The following is a 27,506-nucleotide window of genomic DNA, read 5'->3' as shown; positions in this document are numbered from 1 at the left end:
GTAGTAAAGAAGAAGAGTGGCAAATGGAGAGTTTGCGTGGACTTCACCGATCTAAACAGAGCATGTCCTAAGGATCCGTTCCCGATGCCCAAGATTGATCAGTTGGTGGACGCCACGTACGGGCACCCGAGAATGAGTTTCCTGGACGCCTTCCAAGGCTACCACCAGATTGCCTTAGCACCCGAGGACCGAGAGAAGACAGCGTTTATATCCCCGAACGCAAACTATCACTATGAGGTCATGCCGTTTGGATTGAAGAATGCCGGGGCCACCTACCAGCGTATGATGACAAGGATGTTCCGGGAGAAAATTGGTTGCACGGTTGAAGTTTATATCGACGACATGGTGGTAAAGAGCAGAAAAGAGTCGCTGCATACTGAAGACCTTCGGGGAGTATTCGAGATACTACGGCAACACAGGCTGCGCCTCAATGCCGAAAAGTGCACTTTCGGAGTAGGGGCTGGCAAGTTCCTGGGTTATCTGATCTCCACTCGAGGAATAGAGGCTAACCCCGACCAAATAGAGGCAATCAATCGCCTAGAACCACCGGGCAACCCTAAGGAGGTGCAGGTGCTCACCGGGATGTTGGCCGCCCTGAACCGGTTTATCTCCAAGTTTGCCGATCGCTGCCGGCCATTCTATCAGCTTCTAAAAAAGTGGAAGGGGTTTCAGTGGGACGAGAGCTGCGATGAAGCTTTTCGAGAACTAAAGGAGTATTTGGCAAAAGCGCCGAGGTTGACGGCCCCGGAGCCCGGTGAGGATCTGTTTATGTACCTCGCAGTCACCAATCACGCCGTAAGTGCTGTATTACTAAGGGACCGGGGAGTGCAAATACCGGTGTATTACGTAAGCAAGACCTTGGTCGATGCCGAGACAAGGTACCTGCCTCTTGAAAAGTTGGTTCTGGCCTTGGTACACGCCACGAGGAAGTTACCACACTACTTCCAGGCACACACAGTGTACGTCCTCACCGAGTATCCATTACAATCACTGTTGAAGAGGTCCGATTTCACAGGGCGAATCGCTAAATGGGGGACTCGACTGGGATCGTTTGACATAAGGTACCGACCTAGAAGCTCAGTGAAAGGGCAGATTCTCGCTGATTTCATCGCGGAATTCACACCTAAGAGTGAAGGCCAGGTAATCTGTAGTGCGGAGATCTGCCCGTGGAGATTATTTGTGGACGGCGCATCAAACGCTATGGGAGCCGGGGCTGGTATTGTCATAATCACCCCTGAGGGTATGCGACTGGAACATTCCTTCAGATTGGGGTTCAAAGCCTCAAACAACGAAGCCGAATATGAGGCCCTATTGGCCGGACTAAGGGCAGTATTGCATCTGGGCGCCAGGGACGTAGAAATCTACTCAGACTCTCGGCTGGTTGTTTATCAGATTACCGGGGACTTCGAGGCTCGGGATCCTCGAATGAAAGCTTATTTAAGTACAGCAAAGCAGATTATCGGTCAGTTTGGAACGGTGAAGATATCCCAGGTGGCCCGGTCGCAGAACAAGCACGCTGACTCTCTTGCCACGTTAGCCTCATCGGCTACCGATGACACCCCGAGGCTTATCACGATTGAATTTGTAAGGGAACCAAGCATCTGTGTGGAGACTGCCCTCGACCGGGCCGGAGTAGAGGTTGCGCAGGTGGCGGTGGCCGGACCATGCTGGATGAACCCGATCATAGACTTTCTTTCCGAAGATAAAGTTCCAGAGGATGAGGCCGAGGCCAATAAGATTCGACGAATGGCTCCCAGGTACTGGTTGTCTTCGGACCGAAAGTTGTACAGAAGGTCCTTCGCGGGCCCTTACCTCTTGTGCCTGCATCCTGAAAAAGTTAAGGAGCTTCTAGCCGAGCTGCATGAAGGAGTATGCGGCGGGCATGCCGGGGGACGATCTTTAGCACACAGAGCAATGACACAGGGGTTTTGGTGGCCACAGATGCAGAAGGACGCCGCCGAATACGTTCGGAGTTGCGAACAATGTCAAAGACACGCCCCAATGATACATCAGCCTGCCGGACATCTAAATCCTGTCAGCAGCCCATAGCCATTTGCACAATGGGGGCTTGACATCCTCGGGCCATTCCCCCGAGCAACGGGGAACCGCCGTTTTGTACTGGTGGCCGTAGATTACTTCACCAAGTGGGCTGAAGCTGAAGCCTTGGCCAATATCCGGGATACCGACGTGAAAAAGTTTGTGTGGAAAAACATAGTTACAAGGTTTGGGGTGCCGAATTCACTAGTGACAGACAACGGGCTACAGTTCGACAGCAACGCTTTTCGGACCTTTTGCAACGAGCTCGGCATCAAGAACAAGTATTCAACCCCGGCATACCCCCAGAGCAACGGCCAAGCTGAAGCAGTAAACAAGACTATTTTGAACGGGCTCAAGAGAAGGTTGGATGGAGCGAAAGGAAGGTGGGCAGAAGAGCTACCCAGTGTCTTGTGGGCCTACCGCACGACCCCCAGGAGATCCACGGGAGAAACCCCATTTTCTCTGGCATACGGAGCAGAAGCAGTGATACCGTCCGAGGTGAGCTTATGCAGTGCGCGGGTCGTCGGGTTTGACCCTGTACAAAACGCCGACCTTATGATGGAGCAGTTGGATTGGCTAGAAGAATGCAGGGAGGCTGCGACCGTACGTCTTGCCGAGTATCAGCAGAAGCTAGCGCAGAGGTACAACCGAAATGTAAGGACCAGGGAATTTAGTGCCGGGGAATTAGTGTTAAGAAGGGTAGTAGGGAACATGCGGAACGTGGCTGCAGGGAAGCTTGCTCAGAGTTGGGAGGGACCATACAGAGTCACAGCCGTCGCAGGGGCAGGGGCTTACTACTTGGAAGACCTGGACGAGAGGCCCCTCCCCCGACCATGGAACGCCAACAACCTGAAGAAGTTCTACGCGTAACCATCGATGTAAGCCGAAACTTGTATTCTATGAAGATTAAGAGTATGATGAATTTTCTTTTGTCTTTGCTGTTTTTTCTACTAGTAGCCGCACACCAAGAGAATCGCCAGCAGAACCTAAGGACAGAAACCTGGCTCTCGGCTCGATCAATATCGCCGAGCAGGTGAAAACCTTACAAACAAAACCCTAAGGACAGAAACCTGACCCTCGGCTCGATCAACATCGCCGAGCAGGTGAAAACCTTACAAACAAAACCCTAAGGACAGAAACCTGGCTCTCGGCTCGATCAATATCGCCGAGCAGGTGAAAACCTTACAAACAAAATCCTAAGGACAGAAACCTGGCTCTCGGCTCGATCAATATCGCCGAGCAGGTGAAAACCTTACAAACAAAACCCTAAGGACAAAAACCTGACCCTCGGCTCGATCAACATCGCCGAGCAGGTGAAAACCTTACAAACAAAACCCTAAGGACAGAAACCTGGCTCTCGGCTCGATCAACATCGCCGAGCAGGTGAAAACCTTACAAACAACATCCTAAGGACAGAAGCCTGGCTCTCGGCTCGATCAATATCGCCGAGCAGGTGAAAACCTTACAAACAAAACCCTAAGGACAGAAACCTGACTCTCGGCTCGATCAAAGTCGCCGATCAGGTGAAAACCTTACAAACAAAAACCCTAAAGGCAAAAACCCGACTCTCGGCTCGATAAATATCGCCGAGCAAGGAAAACCTGATGAATCAATCTTAAGGGTAGGAACCCGACCCTCGGCTCGGTCAAAATCACCGAGCATATGTGAACCCTGCAGTTAAAACTATGAGGGCGAAAACTCAATTCTCGGTTAAAACCAAAACCTGATAAAAATCTAACCCTTTTTACAAAAACTAAGTCCAAATAGCGCTCTCAAAACTACTCACGGCTCCGCACAACAGGTTCTCGGGGGTGCATTCTATTAAGCGGCCATAGCACTAGTATAATTCAAGCAAAGCGCAAACGGATATAACTTCATTCAACAAAATTGAAACAGGAAAAGAAAACGGACTTCCAATTAAAAGAGTAAAAGCAATTGTTCAGTCACCACAGCCCGGTGACATGGGCAAATAAAACCAATAAATTAAAACAAAGGTTCAATCACCACATCCCGGTGACATAGGCAAATAAAAACGAAATAAAAATAAGCTAAAATAAAATCAACTAGGGGATTGAGTCGGTGGTGGCACTTCCTGTTGGACGATCAAGGAGAAAGGCTGGGCCTCGTCAAGAAGCTCCTGCACGGTCGGTGTGCTTGTAGCCTCCAGTTCCTCGGGCTCAGCATGAGAGTCTATTTGCTCAACCAACTCCCTCATACTGGCCGTCTCCTCCTCATCTAGAGCAGCCGGGGCGTTCAGGACGGCAGGTATAGGACTCGGAAATGGAATCTGGCCGGGGTCTCTCAGCGGCGAGTCTTCAGGAACCCCCATTGCTTGAAGAGCAGCAAACCACCCGGCCTCGAAACCCATATGCCGAGCCCGAGCCACCACAGGCTCTGCGGAGTTCTCGGCGTCAGCGAAGCCCACGTCGTACCACTTCTGCTCCGCGGCCGCCAAGCCCGCCCTGAGATCAGCTATCTCCTCGGCATGAGAAGTGTTGAGACTGAGGGCTTGGGCCAGTTTAAGTTCCGTCTCATTTTGCCTGGCCAGGAGGTCAGTACACCTCTGTTCGGCAGATGCTCGGAACTTCTCCGCGGCAGCAGCCTTATTCTCGGCAGACTCAGCAATCTTGGCCTTTTCCTTAGCCGTTTTTACTGCTGCCTCCCGCGCCGCCTTCTCACGCTCATTTTCCTCGTCAAGCTCCCGTGCCCGGGCAGCCACAATGTGAGCTAGTTGAGCGGCCTAGCAAGCGTGAAGGTTAGAAAAGTGGCCAAAAGAAATTTACATGGAGCAAATAGACAAAAGAATTACCGCAATGGCGTGCCACTCTAACCGGCGCCCCACGGACTCCTCGGACCCATCCTCAAAGGCGTGCACGTCCTCGGGAAGTTGGAGAGCTCCGGCCAAGGTTTGGGCAATGCGGCCGCCCTCGCCCTTATCCCATATCCGAACAGAGGCCGTTGACGGCAATGGTTTGCCATCCAGAAGGAACTTTGGCTCCCACGCCGGAGCCACTTGGGAGGAGGACGTGCCCCCCGTGCCGGCTTCGGTCTGCGGCTCTCGGATGATAATCCCCCCTGTTGGTCGGGGAGGAGTCCGGGCAGCGACGTCCCCCGGGGCCGTGGAATGTGGCTCGGCCACTTTCTGTTTTTTCCGGGCACGTCCGGACTGCGAGGTTGGAGGAGGTTGAGAAACTGGACCCCGACCCTGGGTAAGCGGGGGCTGGTTGGTCGGCCGGGCACCAGGCACGAACCTGTCTAGGGTCATTATTCGCCTTGCCACCATGCTTGCACCGGGCTGGATCGCTTCAGCTAGCAGGTTAGCCGCGTCTGCCACTTGATGTTGATGCTCGACGGGTGGATCCTCGGGATGGGTCTGCTCTTGGGCTTGGTCCGCTTGTTGTATAGCTTCGTGGGCTCTCTCTCTAAGGCGCCGGGATACTTGCTCCGCGGAATCGTCTCGAAGGGGAACTAGTTCGTCCGCGGCAGTGAACCGCCTACCAAATTCCCTCGCTTCCCCGGTTGTAAGCTTCGGCGGCAAGAAGTTCACGTACCGGACGTCTATGTACGAGAGCAGGGGGCTGTCAACTATCAACGCCTGCTTGAATGATTGCCAGGTAGAGTAAACCGGTTCCACGCCGAGGATCAGGTGTGAGGCCCGGAGTTGCCCGTCCCAGTGCACGTAGATCTCGGAACGAAGGACGAAGTTTAAGTCCTTGACGTGGACGGCTCTGAGGTCCTGAGTAAACACTTTGCCGTCTGCAGAAGAACAAATAACACGTTAGCTTTTAACAATAAAAGATTTTCTTTTGCTCAAACAACTATAAGAAGGGGAAGGTACGAACCCACTTCACGCCGTGTGAGGGGGCAAGGGATCTCCCCGGCAAACCAATTGCCGCGCACCCTGACAAACTCCCCGGCGGAGTTCCTGTTCGAATCAGGTAGGCACGATATCAGCCGTACCCGAGCATCCCTTGTCTTTATGTAGTAATTTGTGGATTTGCTACCACAAAGGCTGTACATTTGGTTAATATCATGGTGATCTAGTTGTAAGTTAAAGGTACGGTTCAACTGGCTGACACAACTAACTACCCGGTAAAAATTGGGGGGAAGCTGGTCGGGACACAGCCCATAGTAGGTAAGTGTGCTTATCAGGAGGGGATCTACCGGGAACCTAACCCCACCTTCTAAGATGGACATCAAAGGAAAGAAGGCCGTACCATGCCCTCGGTGGAGTTCCATATCACTCTCATGGCAGTAAGCCACGTCCACGTCACTGGGGATGCTAAATTTACTCCTAAAGTTGGCCAAAGCAGCCGGGGTATCTAGAAGGTAAGAATAACCCATCTACAAAGCCTAAAACTACAAGAATAAAATCAAAGAAACAAAGCTGAAGGAACAGGAAGGGAAAAAGAGACTTACGTTGGGTTCTAAGGAGTAAAAGAACGCTGAGCAAGCAAGCACACAGAAATGTGGTCGGCAGAGAGTAGGCGCTAAAAATCAGAGGCAAAGGAAAAGTGGAGTGACGTTTGGAGAAGAACTATTTATAGAGTCAGAAGAAATGGGGGAAGAAGAAACGCTTGATCACACAATAAATGGGCACAGCGAACGAGCGACCCAGCAAATGCCAAGCGTAACCGATTTGCGCATCGCTTCGGTTCACGAACCGTCAGGCAATAATGACGTCTGCGCCTGGCGCCGCGAAACGGCGCGTCTTTTGAGATGGCTATTAATGAGAAATGACAGCCAGAAGTCCCAGACTAAAAGATTCCCGAGGTCAAGAAGCCCAGGCAGCTCCTTGATTCTCCTCGGCAACCGAGTATGAATCAAGGGGGGGCTATTGTACGGCACCGAGCTCCCAAAGCCCATACAAGCCTTGGGCCCAGACCCATCTAGGCCCCGGGCCCAAGCCCGTACCAGCCTTGGGCGCAGGCCCAGCAGATAGTTCCCGTTACCTTATGCCTTTCTTAAAACTGCCTTAGGGCCAAAAACAAGTTTTGGTTATTAAGCTCCCGGGGTTGACCGGATAACATTTCCCGGTAGAGCGCATGAGCCAATACCCGGGAAGGTCATGATATGCACGGGAACGTGAGTCGCCGAACACAATCGGTGAAAATGGAGCCAAGTTCCAAGATCATAAATGCTGCACCGCCCTCTCACCTAAAACAGCCACTTTAACCAGATGATACTGGACCTTCAATAGCACTAACGATGAACATAATCATGGTCTCCCCACTAACCTTGGCTATAAATAGAGGAAAGATGGGAGAAGAAGGGGTTCAGAAAGATTGAGAGAAAAATAGTCAAGGAGAGAGCATTTTCAACTGAGTGTCGCTTTGAGTCTCTCTGCCGAGAACGACCCATTGTAGGAAATCCTTAAACCCACTACAAATAAATTGTGAGCCCAGGGGATCTAAGGCCCAGAGTTCTTGTACTTGGTTCTTACAATACACGTTGTTCAAAAAATATATTAATAAAAAACCCTCAGGAAGAGGAAACATAAACACATAAAACAGGTGGGGCTATTTTTTTTTTCTTCCATTTGTTGATAATTCAATAGTTACAATGGTGAAGTTGGGATTTAAATCCTATGCATCTTTTGTTGAAGAAATTTAAGTGTAATAAAATGTCCAAACTATTTTCAATCTTTTCATAACTCTTTCTAGACAGACTTTAGGTGTAGGAACAGGTGGAGGCACATGATCCCCCAAAATTTCTCAATTCTGTATAATATGAACCATGAAAATTTGCTGGACCCTTAAAATACACTAGTTGACTCCCATTAAAAAACAGTCCCCCCACCCCCCTGAACTATACATTTTCAATCTTTTCATGACTCTTTCTTGACAGACTTTAGGTGTAGACAGGGGCAGAGGCACATGACCCCCAAAAATTTCTCAATTTTTTATAATATGAACCATGAGAATCTGCAAAGCCCTTAAAATATACTAGTTGGCCCCCATAAAAAATAGTGCCCCCACCCCCAAAATTATTTTCAATCTTTTCATGATTCTTTCTAGACAGACTTTAGGTGTAGGCCAGGTTCCAAACCCCCCCCCCCCCCCCCCCCCCCCCGGGGCAGCCCCTCACAAACCCTTAGCTATTCCTTCTTTCTTACTTTTTCCAATATGTGTGCAAGACTTCAAGTTAAAAAAATGTGAATTGTGCGTACTGGCAGTTGAGTATTTTTCTCATGTTATCATCATTGCCCCCCGCTTTTGGGCTTGAATTTTCAAATAAGTTGTTCCAATATTGATTTTTTTATAGAAGATAATATGGGTTTGTCAAAGAGACGATAAACTTTTCTTTTTTAAGATTCCCATGTCATGTACAATGAGTTTGCTACATGAGAATTTAATACATGATATTAAAAAAAAAAACAAAATTTTTTTGCTTAAGTTTGCCATTGTTTGTTACTGGTTGGTTACTTGATTATGTCTTGAAATGATAATTTTGGTTTATTGGGCTTAAAGGAATAATTGAATAGGGAAAGTAAGCCATGTGGCCCATATCATTGAGAACAAATTATTAATTAAAATTAAAATTTTATGGTTTTTCCAAAATCAATTGTTCCATCATTTCTAATTAAAGATTAAAAAGATGATAATAGATCAATTGTATTCAATGAAAGATCGTCGTTGAGAGCATAACTTTGATGGGATATGCTAATTTATTCTTTTAATATATTTTTGTAGGGGAACAATTCGGTGGCCCAGTCCTTATCGTTCAAGTCTTGGTCCAAAAAGTCCAACACAATGAATTTTTGTAGAGTATGGGTTTAAGAACTAGGTTTAAGTAAGTTAAACGGATTACTGCATGGGTTGAGGGAATGTATGAACAAGAAACAAAGTCATTAAGTTTCAAAATCTCCCAGAATGATCAGGATAAAAACTAATTTCCAGATACAAAGAAATGCAGCAGGACCTCTTTTCATGCAATAGTCTTTTCTCTCTCTTTTTCTTTTTTCTTTTTTCTTTCTCTCTCCCTTTTCCTCTTTTTTCTTTTTCTCCCCTTTTCCTCTGCCCCTTTTTACGGGGACTTATACACATTATATAGGCCCTTTCTTGTCATCTGGACCTTACACTTGTCGATCATCTAAACCCTTACTTGAGCACCTGTCCCATCAAACACCTCTCTCAGTTCTTTGTGAGTTGCGGAAGTCAAGGTAGCACTGTTTAGGAGTCTTCTCCACATTAATGTGGTCAGGAGAGTAGTTGTAGTGCATTCAATGTGGCGGTGACAGCTTTAGCTTAGATATTTCGTTTTTCCCTCCTATTCATGTATCCAGGATAGGGGTCTCAGTGGTTGGGATGTACATTTGCTCCGAATTTTCAGTATCCGAGGAGAAATTACTCCTCGAACATGTTGTCTTTGTTTCTTGTGACGCTTGACCATGGATTGCTTGAGTTATGTTGACTTCTCGAATGGGCTGGGGTCCTCGGACGAGTCTAAGGCCAACCTGTTATTTTGGGCCAGTCCCCACAAATTTGTATATCTTTATAGCTAAAAAATAAAAAAAAATAAAAAAAAAATTTGGGAAAAAAACAAATTTATTAATTTGTATATATTCATTTGAGTTTAGAAAGATTATGATATGTTAAGTTGGATAATTTTATATACAATATATTTATGAAATATGACTAACATAGGAATGCATAATTCGCCCCCCAACTAAAAATTCTTGGCTACGCCCTTGGGTATAGGCCATAAAGGGCCCAAATCCATGAACAAACAAAATTGAACCATCAAAAGGATAAACCTTATCACAAAATAAAGAAAATCTCATTGTGACTGACTAAGTGCTAAAATAAACACAAGTAGCCTTGAAGAGGGCTTAGGAACCCCATATCTACCACAAATACTATAAGATTGTGTTTGCTTTGATGTAACATATTTTTTGAAAAATATTTCCCATTTTCAAGTGTTTGGTGTGATGAAAATGCTAGTCAACCTGTAAATTTTTGGTTCATGGGGTGTAAAAGGGTTAATACTTGGGCTCCGGCATAAAACAATTTATGCTTCTTCACTCAACCCAACCTGAGCCCCTCCCCCACTCCCACCACCAGCCCCAAGCTCCTAGAACAACCCTTGCATGTCGAAACCTTCCTAGGACCACTGCAACTAACAATGAACCAATCATGCCTCTCTCTCTCCCTTCTGCATTTGTTAAAAAAAAAAAAAATCAATTGATTTTTGGATATATTTTGTGAAATCACATTTTGTTTTGGTATTGTGGATTAATGAGACTAGTGTATAATTCCGTGCATATGCACAGATACATTTAAAAATAATCACAATTACATGTATATAATTTAAAATCTAATTAGATCTACACTCTTCTGTTTTTGCATTCAATAATTTACTTGCTACAAAAATTAAAAAAAATTAGATGGAACACATGCACAAAATTGGACTCCAATTAAAATTAAATTTAGAATTTAATTGAATTTAGACTCTTTAATTTTTGCACCTAATAATTCACTTGAAACAAAAATTTAAAAATTAGATGAGACACGTAACGCAAAATTAGACTCCAGTTTAGAATTTAATTAGATTTTCTCTTAGTTTTGGCTATTAATATATATATATATATATATATATATGACTTATAAACTTGAATTGTTTTCAGTTATAATAAAAAAAAAAAAAAAAGCTCATAAATATAAAATCATTCAATTTTTTTTTTTTTTTTTTTTTTTTTAGTTTACTATGCTAAATCAACTCATTTGACACAAAAATTAAAAAACTTAGATTAGATGGGACACATGGCACAAAATTAAACTCTAATTGAAATCCAATTTTTACATTGAATTAACTCACTTGACACAAAATTTTAAAAACTTAGATTAGATGGGATACATGACTTAAAATTAAACTCTAATTTAATTTCAATTTGAAATCTAATTGGATTTTTTATCAGTTTTACCTATTATTATATATATAGATATATAGATTAAACTGTTGGTATGGTGAATTTTATGTTTTTATTTATTTTGTATTTTCCATTGGGCCCAAACACTGCACTATTTTTTTTTTTTTGATAAATTTTTAGGAACACAACAAAAAAACAGAGTCTAAGATTGCAAACATGTGCCCCCACTTGTGAATTAGCACATGATCCTTTTGAAGGGTGGCCCAACACATGACCCAAGTTCAAGATGGTCCGAGCCAACAAAAGTTGATCATTGGAAAAGGAACATAAAAAAGAATGAAAGAAAAAAAAAAGGTTAAATGTGATAGGGAAAGAAGAGTTTTTTGAGAAAGTGTATTTGAAAAATAAATAAAAATAGAATAAAGTGAGTTTGTAGATCAAATTTGGGTGTGAAATTGTGAATTAGCAGATGCTGTCGAACATGCTTTCATGATAAAGTTAACTACTTAACTTTGCATCTAATTCTTCCGACTTGATTCTCAAGAAAAAAACATCTTCCAACTCCACACGTGGAACTTACAATTAGATCCTCTATCCCTTACTCTGTATTGAGACTTTAAAATCCAAAAAGCATATTGTATTTTTGATAACTTAATATGCATGAAAGTGTAATAGCTTCTTTGCTTCAATGCTTCTACGGATCAATCAAAGACATCCCACAAGGCAAGGACAATGTCGTAACACATGTCATATACATACATACATACAAACAAAACAAACACGAGTCTCACGTGGTACGCCAATTAAAGTGGCTACCACATTTTTTGGATTGTCTCACAATATCTTCCAAATTCCATATAGAGAAAACGATTGATTTCCGAAGCAGGAAAAGGAGACAAATATACAAAGGAAAAAAAAAAAAAAAAAAAAAAAAAAAAAACCAAACCAAATCGAAACAAAAATGAGGCAATATATGTCCTTTGCGATTCCAAGTATAAGAGTCCTTCTTATAGTGAACATGTTAATGGCATCACGCATAAGCCTCTCCCGCTCGATCCATCCACTCCTAAAGGCTAGCCCACGTACGCTTCCCCTTTTATTATCCAAACAACAATACCGCAAATCCTATCCCTGTCCACTCTGGTCTTCTTCGTTCTCTCTCTGCCTCCAAACCTTGCACAAATCCACCATCACCAACCCCACCTCTTTTCTTTCACACTCCTCTTTTTCTTGCTCTTCTACCCCCCTCTCTCCTTCTCTACCAATGGAAGAATCCATCGAAAGCAACCCTCTTCTCCAAGACTTTGACTTCCCACCTTTCGATGTTGTCGAAGCCAAACACGTTCGCCCCGGGATCCGTGCCCTCTTAAAGAAGCTTGTATGTTCTCTTTGGACAATTTTGGTTTCTGGGTTTTTGTTTTTATTCATTTTTGTTGTGGTTTGGTTTTGAGTTTTTTTTTTTTTAATGGGTTTTTTTAGGAGGATGATTTATTGGAATTGGAGCGCACAGTGGACCCATCATGGCCTAGATTGGTTGAGCCATTGGAGAAGATCGTAGACCGGTTGACTGTGGTCTGGGGCATTGTTAATCATCTCAAGGCTGTCAAGGATTCTCCTGAGCTCCGTGCTGCCATTGAAGAAGTCCAGGTATCTATAACTTTCTCTATGTTCATGTGTGAAGCGCCATTTTATACATATGTGCTTTGGATTTTCTATTTTCTTAATAAACAAACTTCAATTTCTCCTTTATGATTGATTCTTGGGTGACTAAGCCGGAAATTTGTTACATTCCTGTATCTTGAGCATTACACTATATTTGTCTATTGACTTTATTTGCTATATTTTCCTTAGTTCTAGTGTGGCTAGGCCAGGAGCTTTAGCTCTCTTCTCAGATTAATTGTTGTTTAGACTTAGTTATATTTGTTTCAGGTCCATGAATTTGTGCCTTTTTTTTTTTCACTCTGTTCATACTGATTAGTGCTTATGTTGTTTACTTGTTTGCAGCCAGAGAAGGTTAAATTTCTGCTGAGGTTGGGGCAAAGTAAACCCCTTTACAATGCGTTTAAAGCCATTCAAGAATCCCCTGATTGGAACACATTAAGTGATGCTCGTAAACGAATTGTGGAATGTAAGTATATGTCAAATGCTTTTATCATAATTATTCATGAGGTTTCTGCACTTAACCTTGTTTTTGTTTTTCATTCCTTTTGGCTGTAAATTATTAGGTAGAACACTTTCACTTGTACATTAAAAAAAGGAACCACTTTTTAGGATTTTCTGGTTTTGTTTTGTTTTGTTTTGTTTTGTTTTTTTTTTTTTTTTTTTTTTTTTCTGTCAAGGGTGTAATGCATCAGGGTCAGTTTTGGCGAAATAGCATTTGTACTTTTTGTAAATTCATACCATATATATATATATATTAAACTAGATCTTACGCATCTTGTCTTTGTAATGTTGATTACAATTTTGTAAACCTGTTTTTTTTAATAATTCAATTGTACAACAAGTGGGAGAGAGTGGATTCAAACCTTGGTTCTTATAAAGGAGACTAAGCTGTAAGGCTCTTGGCAATTACAATTTTGTAAACTTGTGCCATCTACCTTTGTTATTTTAACTTGATTTCCATGATTTTATGATTTCTTTTAAGATGCTTCAATTGGATAACCTAGTTTTCTATTGAAAGTTCATCATCTACAGCTGCCTATAGTATGATGTTTTGTAAATGTTATGGATTGGACTTGTGCATTCTGATGCTTTATATGCATGCAGCTCAGATAAAGGAGGCAATTCTTAATGGTGTTTCTCTTGAAGATGATAAAAGAGATCAATTTAACAAAATTGAACAGGTATGCTTGGCTAATCTCTCATTTTGAAATCAATTGTTGCATCAAGTAGTCAGTTCTTGTATTTATAATTTTAGATTCCAAATACTAGTGTCTTATCTTATCTTATATATATATATTGCACATGAAGTTAGTTGAGTATGTCTCACATCACAAAACAAATGTATGATTATTGTCTCCAAACTAAGAGAAAGGGGTCATATTTTCTGAAGAATCATTGTTTGTTTCTTTGATTTTTGTCTTCCTTGAAGTTGCGTTTGTATTTTATTTGAAATAAATACATATGTATTTAATCATGATGCTAGGATTTCGTACTTGAATAGTATAGACCACAATGATATGCTATTGTTTTATAAAAAAAAAAAAATGATACGCTATTGTCATGGCATTTGTTGGAAATATAGATGAATATTTTGTTTGAGATTGTAAAATGGTATCTTTATTTCTCCAGCCCTTCTTTTTCTACATTCCTTACTGTCCTCCTTTGTTGTTTAAATTGAGGAGGGTGGGGGTGGATCTAACATTAAATTCTATTAGAAAACTATAATTTTTCTGCTTATCCTCTAATTTGGTAGTGGACGTCAAATTATTAACTTGGACCAAAGAAGATTGGTGATGATTATTCTGCTCATTTTGATTTGATTTTCCACTGGGCTTGGTCTTTACTTACTTTTCATTTTGACTTCATTTATAGGAGTTGGAAAGGCTATCTCAAAAATTTGATGAAAATGTTTTGGATGCCACAAAGAAGTTTGAGAAATTAATTACAGATAAGAAAGAAATTGAAGGATTGCCTGCTACGGCTCTTGGAATGGCTGCACAAGCTGCAGTTTCTAAGGTATTCCTTGTTGAAATCCTTTTCTTTTGGCTATTCAATCTCTATTTCCTTCTTCAAATTTGCTACAACTAGTTTTATCTTATTTTATGCATTTATAATGTATCTCACCAGGGTCATGAAAATGCGACTGCTGAGAATGGGCCTTGGGTAATAACGTTGGATGCTCCAAGTTATATTGCTGTTATGCAACATGCTCGAAACCGATCTTTGCGTGAAGAAGTCTACTGTGCTTATGTAACGCGTGCCTCTAGTGGAGATCTGGACAATACATCAATAATTGACCAGACTTTGAAGCTTAGATTGGAAAAGGCTAACCTTCTCAATTATAAAAATTATGCTGAGGTATGTTCTGTTATATTTAACAGTACAATTTTTTTATTAGGGTTGCTAAAGTATATTTATTTTTCAGGTAAGCATGGCAACCAAAATGGCTACTGTTGAAAAAGCAAAAGAGCTTTTGGAAAAACTTCGTAGTGCTTCCTGGAATGCTGCAGTTCAAGGTAGTGCATTGTATTTAGTTTCTTCATAGTTGTGAATGAGTTTTAGCTTAAATGTCTCTTTCTCCCCTCATTAGAGTGATATGGAGGATGAGATCGTGGGTTCAAAACCTCTTGGGTACCTGTGTAATTAATTACCAATAATAAAAAAATGTTTCTTCATACGAATTAAAAAAAAAAAGAAAAGTTTCTTCATGTTATAAACAAGTTTCTATTTGGATGACCTTTTAAAACATTAAATTAACTTTGTTCTTGGTAGGTGTTATTGCTTGAAATTAAATAATTTTTATTGGGGCATCTCATTGTTAGTTAATTTTTTTTGTAGTCTTTGAAATCTAGTATGGTGGTTTAGTTTTCTCATTTGTATATGTACTTCATATGCCATGTTGCAAATTGAAAATTTACTTCGTTAATTAGTGCTTGATACACTTATTATACCGATGTGAGTTTAGCTATGACATTTATTTTCAAAATAAGATGCTTTTGTTTACCCAAAATTTTTTATGTTTTATATATCTTTAGCATATCTTTTGAAAACAATAACTGCCCAAATTTTCTTCTTTAAATCCATTGTTTCTCAAAAATTATCAACAAATACTTTTTATGCTGGAAATACTTGAGGATTGGACTCTTTGATTGATCCTTGTAGATATGGACGACATAAAAGTTTTCTCCAAGAATCAGGGTGCACAAGAAGCTGATGATTTGAGCCATTGGGATATCAGCTTTTGGAGTGAGAGGCTTCGAGAGTCAAAATTTGACATCAATGAGGTTGGCTTTGTGTGTGTGTGTGTGTGTGTGTGTATTTATGCACACGTGAATTTGCATTTCTAATCACTTGCTGCTTTGAAATTATAAGTCGATTTGGCTTCCATTATCCAAACTGTAAGTAAATAGTTGTCTTCTATTTCTTGGATTTTGCAATTATGCCTTTTGTTTCAGTTTGAATGGAGACTAGACTCTTTGTTTGTGTTATGTCTATGATGTTGGATGACAAATCTAAGAGGGGGACTTGTGGTTGGGAAACAAAGAAGAACAAAACGAAGGATAGGATGTAGGAATCACCACCTAGAATTTTCTTGAAATCAACACCACACCATGAAAATAGAAAAATAGAACCTAGGATTCACCACCAAGCAGGAGATAAAAGATAGGAACCTAGAATAGGGGTGGCAAAATCTAATACAATCCGTGAACATGACAAGACACGAAGTTAGTAGGTTATGAGTTGAGGCCTAATGGGCTCGTTTCATATTTGGGTTGACATAACTGACCCGTTTAATAAACATGCCGTGTTCATGTCCAACCCATGGAACCCTTTGACATGTCTGACCCTTTTGACTAAATGTCATTTTACCAATATATTCTTCAAAACCCTTGGTATATAAACTTATTAATTGTTGCGGTATATTTTGTTTGACATATTGTGATTGATTATTTGTGATATTGAGATATTCTGTAATTTTGAATGATTATTTGTGATGTTTAGAGTTTTATATTAAAAACCTATTTGTTTAGTTTTTCATAGTTCAAATCAATTGGGTTAATACTAAATTTTTTTTTTTTTTTTTTTTTGATAAAATCTGATAAGCAAGTCGATACAACTGACCCGTTTAATAAATAGGCCGTGTTAGGGTTGAGGAATTTTGACCCGTTTAATAATTAATAAACGTGTCGGGATACTGTTGACCCACATAGTCAAATACTCATGAGTTAACCTGACACGAACCTGACATGTGAACATGAATTGCCACCCTTACCTAAGAATCACCTATTAGACCTACTTGGAGTCACCATTAAGCACTAGAGAAAAATTTCAAAATGATAAAAGTACACTTAAAATATCCCTAAAACCTTCAAAATGATCAATATACCTCTTCAAACCTTGAAAATGATAGAAATGCTACTAATAATCTCCAAAATAATTTCTACCTATCAAAAACAAAATCCAAAATAATAAAAAGACTCTCAAAACCTCCAAAATACCCTCTTTCTTATGGCAGCGGCAGAAGCACTGACTCTATAAGTGAGCATCTCGGGTGTGAAGGCACGACATCGGCAGTGGTAGTGTGATTCTATCTGTTCTAGTCTAGGTCTACCGGTGGGTCTGCTTTTCTTTTTAAGAAAACAAATAAGCGAGCTTTAAGACATTCTTTGATCCTTGTTGTACAGGAATGGCCATTTTCACAAAATAGGCAAGGCATAGGTAGTCCCAACTGCACATTTGAATGTTTTGGGCAAGGCTGAGGACATAGGAGATTTAGATGATATATTGAACAACAAATCTAATTATTAAAAAGAAGATCTAATTATTAAAAAGAAGTATGGGGTACGAGGCTCCACCAAATCCTATAACTTTCAAAACTACCAAAATACTCTCAAAACCTCTAAAATGGCTGAAATACCCAAAATCCTATAAAATGACCAAAGTACCTTGGAAACCTCTAAATTGACATAAATACTCCTAAAACTTCCAAAATGATCAAAATATCCTAAAAACCTCTAGAATGACTGCAATACTCTCAAATCTACAAAATGACCAAAATAAACTTAAAACCTCCAAAATAGTCAAAAATGCCTTCAAAACCTCCAGTATGACTAAAATAATCCCCCTCCCAAAACCTCCATTATGACAAATCTACCTACTTAAAACCATCAACATGATGAGAATACCAAAGTTATCGGTGGTGGGTGGTTGCTCTGATACCATGTTATTTTTTGGGAAGTTTGTAGGGTTAAAATTAAATTAGCCTAACACAATACATATTATTTATATACTTTAAAAAAATACATATTATTTATATAACGTTAAGTGATTTAAATGTAACTTGATCCGGCAATATGTATTGTACTTGAATGAGTTATACTTTAAATGTTGCCAAATTCTTACTTTCTTTTTACTTGGAGAAATTTCAGTGTTACCTGTTTTCTTTTCTACAGGAAGAGCTACGACCATTTTTCTCCTTGCCAAAGGTTATGGATGGCCTTTTTGACCTTGCAAAGACATTGTTTGGAATTGATATTGAGCAAGCTGATGGTTTAGCTCCGGTATTATATTTTAGTTACATCATACTTAGGAAAAAAGGTTGTTATACTATTTTTTGCTTTGTATTAAAATATGGTTGTTACTTTCAGGTTTGGAACAATGATGTTAGATTCTACCGTGTCAAAGATTCTTCAGGTAATCCTATTGCATACTTCTATTTTGATCCATATACTCGGTCATCTGAGAAAAGAGGAGGTGCATGGATGGATGAGGTTGTTGGTCGAAGTCGTGTGTTGTCACGTGATGGTTCCTCTGCAAGGTTGCCAGTTGCTCACATGGTGTGCAATCAAACACCACCAGTGGGGAGCAAACCAAGCCTAATGACATTCCGTGAGGTAAGTAAAGTCAATCACTTTGGATTTAGCTTATTTTCTATAAATTCTAGTTCCTAAGATAAAAATATTAGAAAAATAAAGTACGATTACTAGTGGTTCTGAGTTTTAAATATAATTTGTTGTCAGATTTATTAATGATTTTTTTGCAGGTTGAGACTGTCTTCCATGAATTTGGTCATGCACTTCAGCATATGCTGACCAAGCAAGATGAGGGTCTAGTTTCAGGTATTCGGGGGATAGAGTGGGATGCTGTTGAATTACCTTCTCAGTTCATGGAAAACTGGTGTTACCACAGGTAATTGTGTCCTTGTAGATAGTTAGCTTTGGGGCATTTGATTTGCGTGAACTTCTCATTTGTGCACTCTGAATAGGAACTCTGACCCATAACGAGACAACTCCTTTCCCATATTATACTTAATTAAGCAATCAGGTTGAATACTAGCTTTTACGGATGCTTGACATGCAAACTGCCAGTACTTGGTAAATGAAAATGACCTCACCTTTTTAACCATTACATATGATATTAATTTATCTAGATGTTAATGTTTAATGACTGAAATGTAGACACTTTTTTTTTTCTTTTTTCTTTTTTCCTTATTAATATAGTGCTATTATGTGACAATATACAGGTTATTAGCATCTCATTGCTTTATTCTTATGTCATCATCTAATTTTTTCTAATGTCCTTTTTAGGGATACTTTGATGAGCATTGCAAAGCATTATGAGACCGGGGAGAGTCTCCCTGAAGAAGTATATTTGAAGCTCCTTGCAGCTAGGACTTTTCGGGCAGGCTCACTAAGTCTTCGCCAGGTTTGTGTGTTTGGTTGGTGTTATTTTTTCTTCCCTGTTATCTTTTGCCATTTATTTGTCATGTATCCTTTGGTAATCTGATGTGATTTTAGAAGTGGGTCTTCATTTCAACTCATGTTCCATATTAAATGGCATGTGATGTTCCAGTTCCTATTTTGCATGCCTGTAACAATCTGGACTTTAGGTAGCATTGTGTTGCCTTAACTGAGTGTGATTGGCATTTAAGTCTTAAAGAGGTACTGTGAATAAATTTGGAAGATCCATTGAGATAGAAGCTGGTTAAAGCCATTAGAAATCTTTAGAATGTGCTCTTAAATATAGAGATGAGAGCATTGCCACATAATTTGTGAGCTTGTCTTTTGTATACAGAAGTGCATTGTCTATCAGCTTGACTATAGGGAAAAAAAGTTTTCCCTTTTCACTGCAATTAGTCTATCTCTTTTTTTTTTATAGTGGGTAATAATTGAATATAAAAGCTAGCCATGGGGTGGATATTAACATTGATTCCATGTTAGTGTTTTTATAAGGGAAGCCAAATATTTTTATGTTTAGATGGGTCTGGTGGTGTTTCAAGATGCTCTATTGTTGTGATAACCTCCTGTCCTTGGTTGGAAGATATAAATGGATGTAATGAGTTCTGAATCCATCATCTGACCCTTTGCCCCATTCTTATGGGGTATGTATGATTTGAGCCAGCGGATATTGGCAATCACCTCCTTTTTTCTCCCTCTGAATATTTTTAACTAAGAGACTGAAAGGAAAGAAGACCTGCCTAGGATAGCTTCCTGGTCTTTTGCCTTTGCATTGAAAATGACGGGCTTTATGAAAAACGAACTATTAAGTCTGTATTGAATTAAGTGGGAGTTCGATGAACAATCCTTCTTGGGAATTGGATTTTTATTTTATTTTATAGAATTCTTAATCTTACATGCAATTTAAAGACTTATGATAAGGTGGGTGTCTGTATTATTTATTTATTTATATTTTATACAAGTAAGAGAATTATATATTGGAATGAAGGATTGCTCAAAGGTGTGAGCATCCTTAAAAAATTACAACCGGGCACTCATTAGGTCCAAAAAGGTGGGGGTGTGCATGTGTAGGGTTTTGGGTATTTTTCAACCCAACCTGACATCCTCAGGTTGAGAAATCTCCAACCCAACTTATGTTGGCTCTAAAATCCAACCCAATTCAACCATTAGGGATCAATTTGGGGCAATATTGTTAGGCCTCTTAAAATTTTTAAGAAATTGGGTTTTCATCTAACTACTTAAACCTATAATTCAATACATGATTTTAATTACACAATTGGGTCTAATATACCAAATTCATTAAAACTAAGTCCCAAAATCTAAAATAAATCAAATCAACAAATTCAAGATGCATATATATTTTAAAACTATCAATAACTAGATTGGGTCAAGTTATTCGGGTTGAAAATTTTGTCAATTTGAACCCAACCTAACCCAAACTTAAAAGAAAATCCTAGAACCCAACCCATCAACCCATAAAAACCAACCCAAGGCATTGGTTTAAGCTGGGTTAGGTTGGGTTCATCTAGTTGGTGTGTTAAATGCATACCCTTGTGACAAGGTTTGGTGCTGGGATGGGCATTTGAAAGTGGTGATCTCATGTTGATGGGGAACATAATTGGAAGCCCCCTTTAAAGACTTATAAGAGGCGGGGGAAGGTTGGTTTGAGTACTCAAGCATTAATTTGGGATGTTACGCATGATAGAAAGTTCTCTTGGGACCTTTCTTAGCAATTTGCTGTTTTTACACCAAACAACAATAAACTCCATTTAAATCCAATTTTTTTTTTACTTAACCTTATTTGAACACCCAAAGGTCATATCCTATTCAAGTACCCCACAATCTCATCAAGATTCCTAATTTAGTTTCAAATTTCTAAAAGTCCTAATTCCTACATTACGTCATCAAGAAATTTTCTCTCTTGAAGCTCATCCTCTTCATCATAAATGATCCGCTTGTCCCGAAATGACCTAGCCCAATAGGGAAATCCCAATTCATTGGGCCTTTCAATACAATCAAATAGAAAGCCCCAAGGGCACCATATTCTAGGAGCCCAAACTATGTGATTGAATAAATCCTCTTCTATCTGTTGCGGGTCGAGGACTCCTTCTCGTTCGCCTTCTTCTTCAAACTCCGATTCGTATTGTTCATAGAGAAATCTTTGATCAACGATAGAACAAGATCCAGTTTGCATCATATCTAAGGGATTCCTTGGTTTGGGCCGAAGAAGCAATGTCATTCGATCATTATCAAACTGAATGCAATCTTTTTCTGTCCATGAGGGTCCCATCAGGGCTCCTTCTACTTCTAATAGGCTATGAACTAGATCAGAATCATTCTCAACGAGTCCATAGGAAGTGATCCCATTTTTTTCATCGGGTTCGAGTAAAGACCAAAGGTCTTGAGCGACCGATCCAGCAGAACAACTCAAAAGGTAAAGAAGTATTGTTAATTTCTTTATGCTCGTTCCAAGTTCAAAGTACCATTTGTACAAATAAGAATCCCCTTTGTTACATGATTTCTTCTTCATATAGATAGATATAGGATCTATGGAGCAATTACTTAGAAGTACATTTTGTGCAACAGCCTTTCCTATCTGATAGAAAAGAATCCCATGATCATGAATTGATCTTACCTGGGATCGCAAATCCCAAGTTTGTTTATAAAGAGCAGATCTAATTATATTAGTATCTAGAATTAATTTCTTCTGTGTAATACTAATTGATAGGGCCTCATTGGTAAGTGTTACAAGATCTCGTACATTGGAACCCATGGTTATGGACCCGAATCCATTAGCATTAGTATGGAACATTTTCTTTTCCAAGTGAAATCCCCTAGTATATGAAAGAGTGAAAGAGTGCTTTCGTTGTTGTGGAATAAGAAGCCTTCGTATCTTAATGCATGTATTTAATTAATTCGGAGCTATTAGAGCGGGATCTACATCCAATGGCAGGGAGGTCAATGATGTTGTAGCTAATGAGGAAGATTGATACTTTTATCTTGGAGAAAGACTCCAAACATGTCTGATGTGGGAAGTCAGAAAGCACATTTATGATAATCTTTATGAGTTATTTTAAAGATGTTCATATTTAATGTGGATCTTTTGTATGGGTGGAAATATTTAAAGTTGGACACGAATCCCTTATTTATTTATTTATTTTGTGATATTTTTGTTTCCCATAATTTCAACTTTGAACAAGAATTAGATTGCTGTTTCTTTTGATATGTTTTGATTTTAATGTTACATTTTTCTCATGGAAGTCATAATTATAGAATTGCATTCCTCATTATGTGATTATGTTTTGACGAGTGAAGGTTGTGATTCTGTGGGAAGTAATAAATTAAAATTTCTATAATGTTCATATACATGACTGACTTCTATTTTCTTTGCCTCTATTATAATTTTACAGATCAGATTTGCCAGTGTTGATTTGGAGCTTCATACAAAGTATGTTCCTGGTGGGTCAGAATCCATCTATGATGTTGATCGAAGGGTTTCTGAAAAGACGCAAGTGATCCCGCCACTACCAGAAGACCGGTTTCTTTGTAGTTTCAGCCACATATTTGCAGGTTTGCTCTCCCTCTCAAATTTACTGTCTCAATATCATTTTTACTTCTTTAACTGAAACCTAAACTTGTGATATTTTCTTTTATATAAACTCTTTGTGAATATTAGGTGGATATGCGGCTGGATACTTTAGTTACAAGGTATTATCTATTCCTGTAATATTCATAATTATCTTTTTCATTCATATGGTGTGATTCTTTCGTGAACACTGGGCATGCTTTGTACAGTTGCGTGTTAACTCCTTTGTTTATTCCTCCCTTTGAGTTTATTCTGATACCATATTTTTGCATTTGGCAGTGGGCTGAGGTGTTGTCGGCAGATGCATTCTCTGCTTTTGAGGATGCTGGACTGGATGACAACAAAGTAAGTCCAAAAGAGCTGTATGGAAAGATAGGCCTTTATAGTCGTGTAACTTACCTTGATTTTTTTATCTATTCCAATTTCATTTTCATACAGAATATAATTTCTAAATTAGAGCATATCATCTTCATGTTGCACCAGGTTGATCTCTTTATTTATAGTTTCTTGTTTGAATGATGGTGCATTGGGGCACCTCGTTGAAGACTCGGTGTCCATTGCATTTTTGGGTTCACAAATTTTGTCAATTATTGTGGATCATCTCCAAATTTAGTCAAGTTATGTAATAAAGCAATATGAAAATTTGATAAGTAGCAATTATTTATAGATTGTAGACTATGTTGATAGGGAGGCCTTAACCATGGCATTTGGGCATCCAGGTACAACTTGAGACAAACATCCCAAATTGAAGTGTCGTTTTGGGGTCATTAGCCTTAAGTTTGCATACAAATGTCCATATTGACTTTTTAGCCCTAGCACCACATATAATTCTGGAGACAAAACACTTTTATAGGTTTGCTCTCAATAATTAGTAGTCAGAACTCTGTGGCATTTTATAATGGGAGTGATTTTTATGTTTTGCAATAGGCTGTGAAAGAAACAGGGCATAGGTTTCGAGAAACAATCCTTGCTCTTGGAGGTGGCAAAGCACCAGAAGAGGTTAGAAAAAAACTTCTTTTCATTGGTTTTCTAATTGAATAAGCATTGGAGGGCTTTATCTTAATTCATTGCATTGTAGTTTATTGATTGATCTTGTACTTTTCGAGATTTCTCTTCTTTGATTTTCATAATAATTTATGTTGTTGCATCCAGGTATTTGTGGAATTCCGTGGTAGAGAACCTTCACCAGAGGCACTGCTCAGGCACAATGGGTTATTAGCCATCCCAGCCACAGCCTCTGCATAAGTCGTAACATTAATTGTCACAAAGAACATGCATATACTTGTTTATTTGGTTTTTGATGTTATTGTACATCTTGGCTGAAATAAATCAATTTAACCGCTCTGCACCAAAATGAAAGATCCTAGAATAAATTTTAAGTTATGATCTCTCAAATGGGTGAAATTAATGGTACAAGTACGTTTGAATGGGACCTTTTCATCTGGCTCTTACCATCATAACATTTACCGAGGTGTTATTTTCTTGTTCGGATAGTTGACTTTTTGGTTAGATGGAAATAAATTTGTTTTTCAATCAGAATTGCCAAACTAAAAAATCCATGAGGAGTGCATTAGGAAGGCTATTGAATTCCACTTTCTTTCCTCCTCACGTACCTCTCCATGAGCTCATGCTGATATTTTTCAAATTTGGTTCAAACCACATGTAGCAAATGGATCATCCTTTTGGAATTTGTGACTAGAGCTAGATGCCTCATTTGGAATGTAGAGGGTGCTTTGGTCCAGGGTTTTTTTAGAGCGGTATTGTGACCAGTGTAGATGCAGAATATCGATTGATTGATCATAGCTTGTGGGGGAAATAGATGCTAAGAAAGTTGTAAACCCTGTTTCTAGCAACTATACCTCCAGTTGACTGGTACAACATATTGTGGTGGAATGCAGCACTATTCTCAGCTTGAGGACTATTCTCAACTTTCCTCAAGCTACAGGGAAACTAACAGAGCAATGGATGCTCTTGCTAAACGGGATTGTAACAAGCAGGACATTTTGCAATCCATCATGAGCCCACCTGTACGTGCCCAAATTTCCACACTGGACTGGGCCTAGTGGTGGGCTCACAATTTATTTGTATCGTGGGTTATGGGTTTCCTACTATGGGTAGCTCTCAATTGAGCTTCTAAAATACACTTCTATTCTCTTGTGATCCTTTTCCCTCTCTCCCTTTAAGTTGCCCTTTGTTGATAGTATTCTCTCCCTCTTCCACTCCCTATCTTCGCTCCAAATGACTAACCCCTTCTCTCCGCTCCTTTCTCCAATTTATAGCTTAAGGTTGGTAGGGTGCTCATGATCACCCTTTGGTCTCACTCGTGTGGGTGGGGTCCGATTTGATTATTCCTAATAAGGAATATACTTCCTTGGAAATTGTGGTAATAGTATTGGAATTGGTTCTAGCTTCCAAAAGGTTGCTCGGCAGCGATATTCTCCAAGGCAACATTGAGCTGCCAAGGTCATGGGCTGCCCCTGGTCAGTACAGCCCTCGGCCAATCCATACATGATCAACATGAGCTTGTCTAGCTTGCGATCAATAGAACGGGCATACCATTGAGTTTGGGCTTAAGACGGTCTTAGGGGTGTGTCTGGGCCAAGGCCCGATGGGCCTAGGGCCGTATGCTGTACACCACCAATGGATTTATCTTTTATTGTGAAATTTACTACCCGCTTAGTTTAGGAATTTTGAAGTTTTATATGAAAAATTTTTTTGGCCTAAAAAGAAGAGAATAATATACATAAAATGAGAAAGAAAAAATGGAACAATAAAATAAGGATATTGTCAATAGTCAACATCCCCCTCCCCACCTTAAAAAAAGAGGGATGGATGTATGTTAGATTGCTTAAGTTTTGATTTTTAAGTGTCTTTAAAGGAGCTCTAGTATGCTATTGCAATTTCCATTATAAAAAAAGTATGCTATTGCAACTACTCAAGGCATGCTTTATACATTGTAACTATGATTACATAAGATTACACAAGAAAGCACTGACAAAGCTCCTACTATTCATCTATTAGGTGACTATAAGTAATAGAACCCTTGAATTTGTAATTTATAATAGGGGTTTGAAAATTGGCCAACCTAATGCTGGTGAAGGTCGACGGTGGGTCTCTGCCCCCATCACCTGATGGCTCGGTTGGCATGTTTAAGCATGAAAATCTGATTTTCAATCAATCCGACCTTTTATACACCAGAAAATCGTTGTTCTTTGTCGAGACAAGTGGTTTGCCGTTCTTTTTTGTCCAATTTGTCAAGATCCAACAAGATTTCTTTGAGATTTGGCCTAACCTCTTCAAGATTTGCCGAGATCTAGCCAAATCTCACCAAATCTAGGCCAGATCCAACGGATTTCGGTAAGATCTGGCGGAGTTTTGCCCAACTCAACTTTGACCGAGGACTAACTGGTACTCGATGAGGTTCGACCACCTGAACCAACTCCTTTTACATGTGGGCTATGGCGGGTCTAGATATAAGGACCCAAAGTGATCGGGTCGATTCTAGGTTAGTCACAAACCCGACCAAGATCGACTTGTGGACGTCACTAATTTATAATTTGGTATAAGATGATAAGATAGTAGACTGAAATAATATTTTAGTCAAATTTCATAAATTACTCATTTTTATTAAATTATATTTATACTATTAATAAGTCTAACTTAGCATCCTATTACATATATAAATCTAATAAGTTTATAATTAATTTGATGTCTTTTGTTCAAAACTATTATCTCCATAAATATTATTGAAGAAAAATATTGATAATGTCTTTCTTTTTTATGAATATTAAAGTCTAAGTTTACTTGCTTGACTATGACAAATTTAGACTTAAAAAAACATTTTCCTAAAAAATTAATCCCACCATGGTTTGTGTATATATATATATATATATAAAAGATTAGAGAATATTGTTATGCTTTTTGAAAAATTGTTAGAACAAAAAAAAAAAAAAAGTCATTAAAATCAACACAATTATCCAAATTTAAATTTAAACAAAAAAGAAATTTTTAGATACCGATTGTAGTGGGCATTTTTTGCAATGTTGGGTTGGACTACCTCCTACGGTATTTGGCCTAAATGTTCTAAGTAAGGGAGTCGGGACCGGTCCAATTATAACTCACTTTGGTCCGGCTTGTACACAAACTATGCCCCGTTCGCCAGAGTTTAATCACAAACCCATGGCAGGCAGAATCACTGTAAGTAAGTTATGACAGGCAGATATAATAAAGCTGATATAAGAAACACAATCACTACTTTTAGCCACAATAAATAAAAGTGAGCAACAAAAGGCTCTTTGTACACAGAATAAGCTAAGTGAAGGATAAAAAAAAGAGTTAGCAAAATCAAAGCGTTAGTCTGCCACGCCAAGTAATACACGGGGTTGAAACCAAGAAGGGAAAAACTGTTTCCTCAACACGAGTAATCTCAGAGAAGAAATTAATTGCTTTGAGAGAACAAGCCTAAATGGTCCATGCCCAAATACAAAACTTTTGTCTTTTATAGAGAGCAAAGCTATTGAGGGAAAGAGGAAATCAACCTATTGGTGCATGCCTGCCATTGTAAACTCTCTGTTTTTCTTTTCCTCTCCTTCCTACTTCTTAGTTTTCTTTTTCT

The 27,506-nt window shown here is 39.5% G+C and overlaps 1 protein-coding gene across 1 annotated transcript; it reads left to right on the top strand.

Annotated features, from left to right (window-relative positions):
* The first annotated feature begins 11,852 nt into the window (after positions 1-11,852).
* On the top strand, positions 11,853-24,325 carry LOC126733009 (probable cytosolic oligopeptidase A). The gene is made up of 17 exons (XM_050436121.1): positions 11,853-12,284; positions 12,386-12,553; positions 12,911-13,034; positions 13,673-13,749; positions 14,441-14,584; positions 14,696-14,926; positions 14,994-15,084; positions 15,731-15,852; positions 18,022-18,129; positions 18,217-18,462; positions 18,612-18,757; positions 19,156-19,273; positions 22,716-22,875; positions 22,982-23,013; positions 23,171-23,236; positions 23,819-23,890; positions 24,044-24,325. The coding sequence occupies exons 1-17, from the start codon at positions 11,868-11,870 to the stop codon at positions 24,134-24,136; spliced, it is 2,415 nt and encodes an 804-aa protein (XP_050292078.1). The 5' UTR covers positions 11,853-11,867; the 3' UTR covers positions 24,137-24,325.
* The last annotated feature ends 3,181 nt before the right edge of the window (positions 24,326-27,506 follow it).

This window comes from Quercus robur, chromosome 6, assembly GCF_932294415.1.
Source record: "Quercus robur chromosome 6, dhQueRobu3.1, whole genome shotgun sequence".
NCBI lineage: Eukaryota > Viridiplantae > Streptophyta > Magnoliopsida > Fagales > Fagaceae > Quercus > Quercus robur.
Note: the sequence above shows the minus strand (reverse complement) of the source record. Positions and strands in the feature narration are given on the sequence as shown.

Coding starts and splice junctions, on each gene's coding strand:
- LOC126733009 (XM_050436121.1), top strand. CDS start 11,868: ATGAGGCAATATATGTCCTTTGCGATTCCAAGTATAAGAGTCCTTCTT. Junction 12,554..12,910: donor CTGCCATTGAAGAAGTCCAG/GTATCTATAACT, acceptor ACTTGTTTGCAG/CCAGAGAAGGTTAAATTTCT. Junction 13,035..13,672: donor TCGTAAACGAATTGTGGAAT/GTAAGTATATGT, acceptor ATATGCATGCAG/CTCAGATAAAGGAGGCAATT.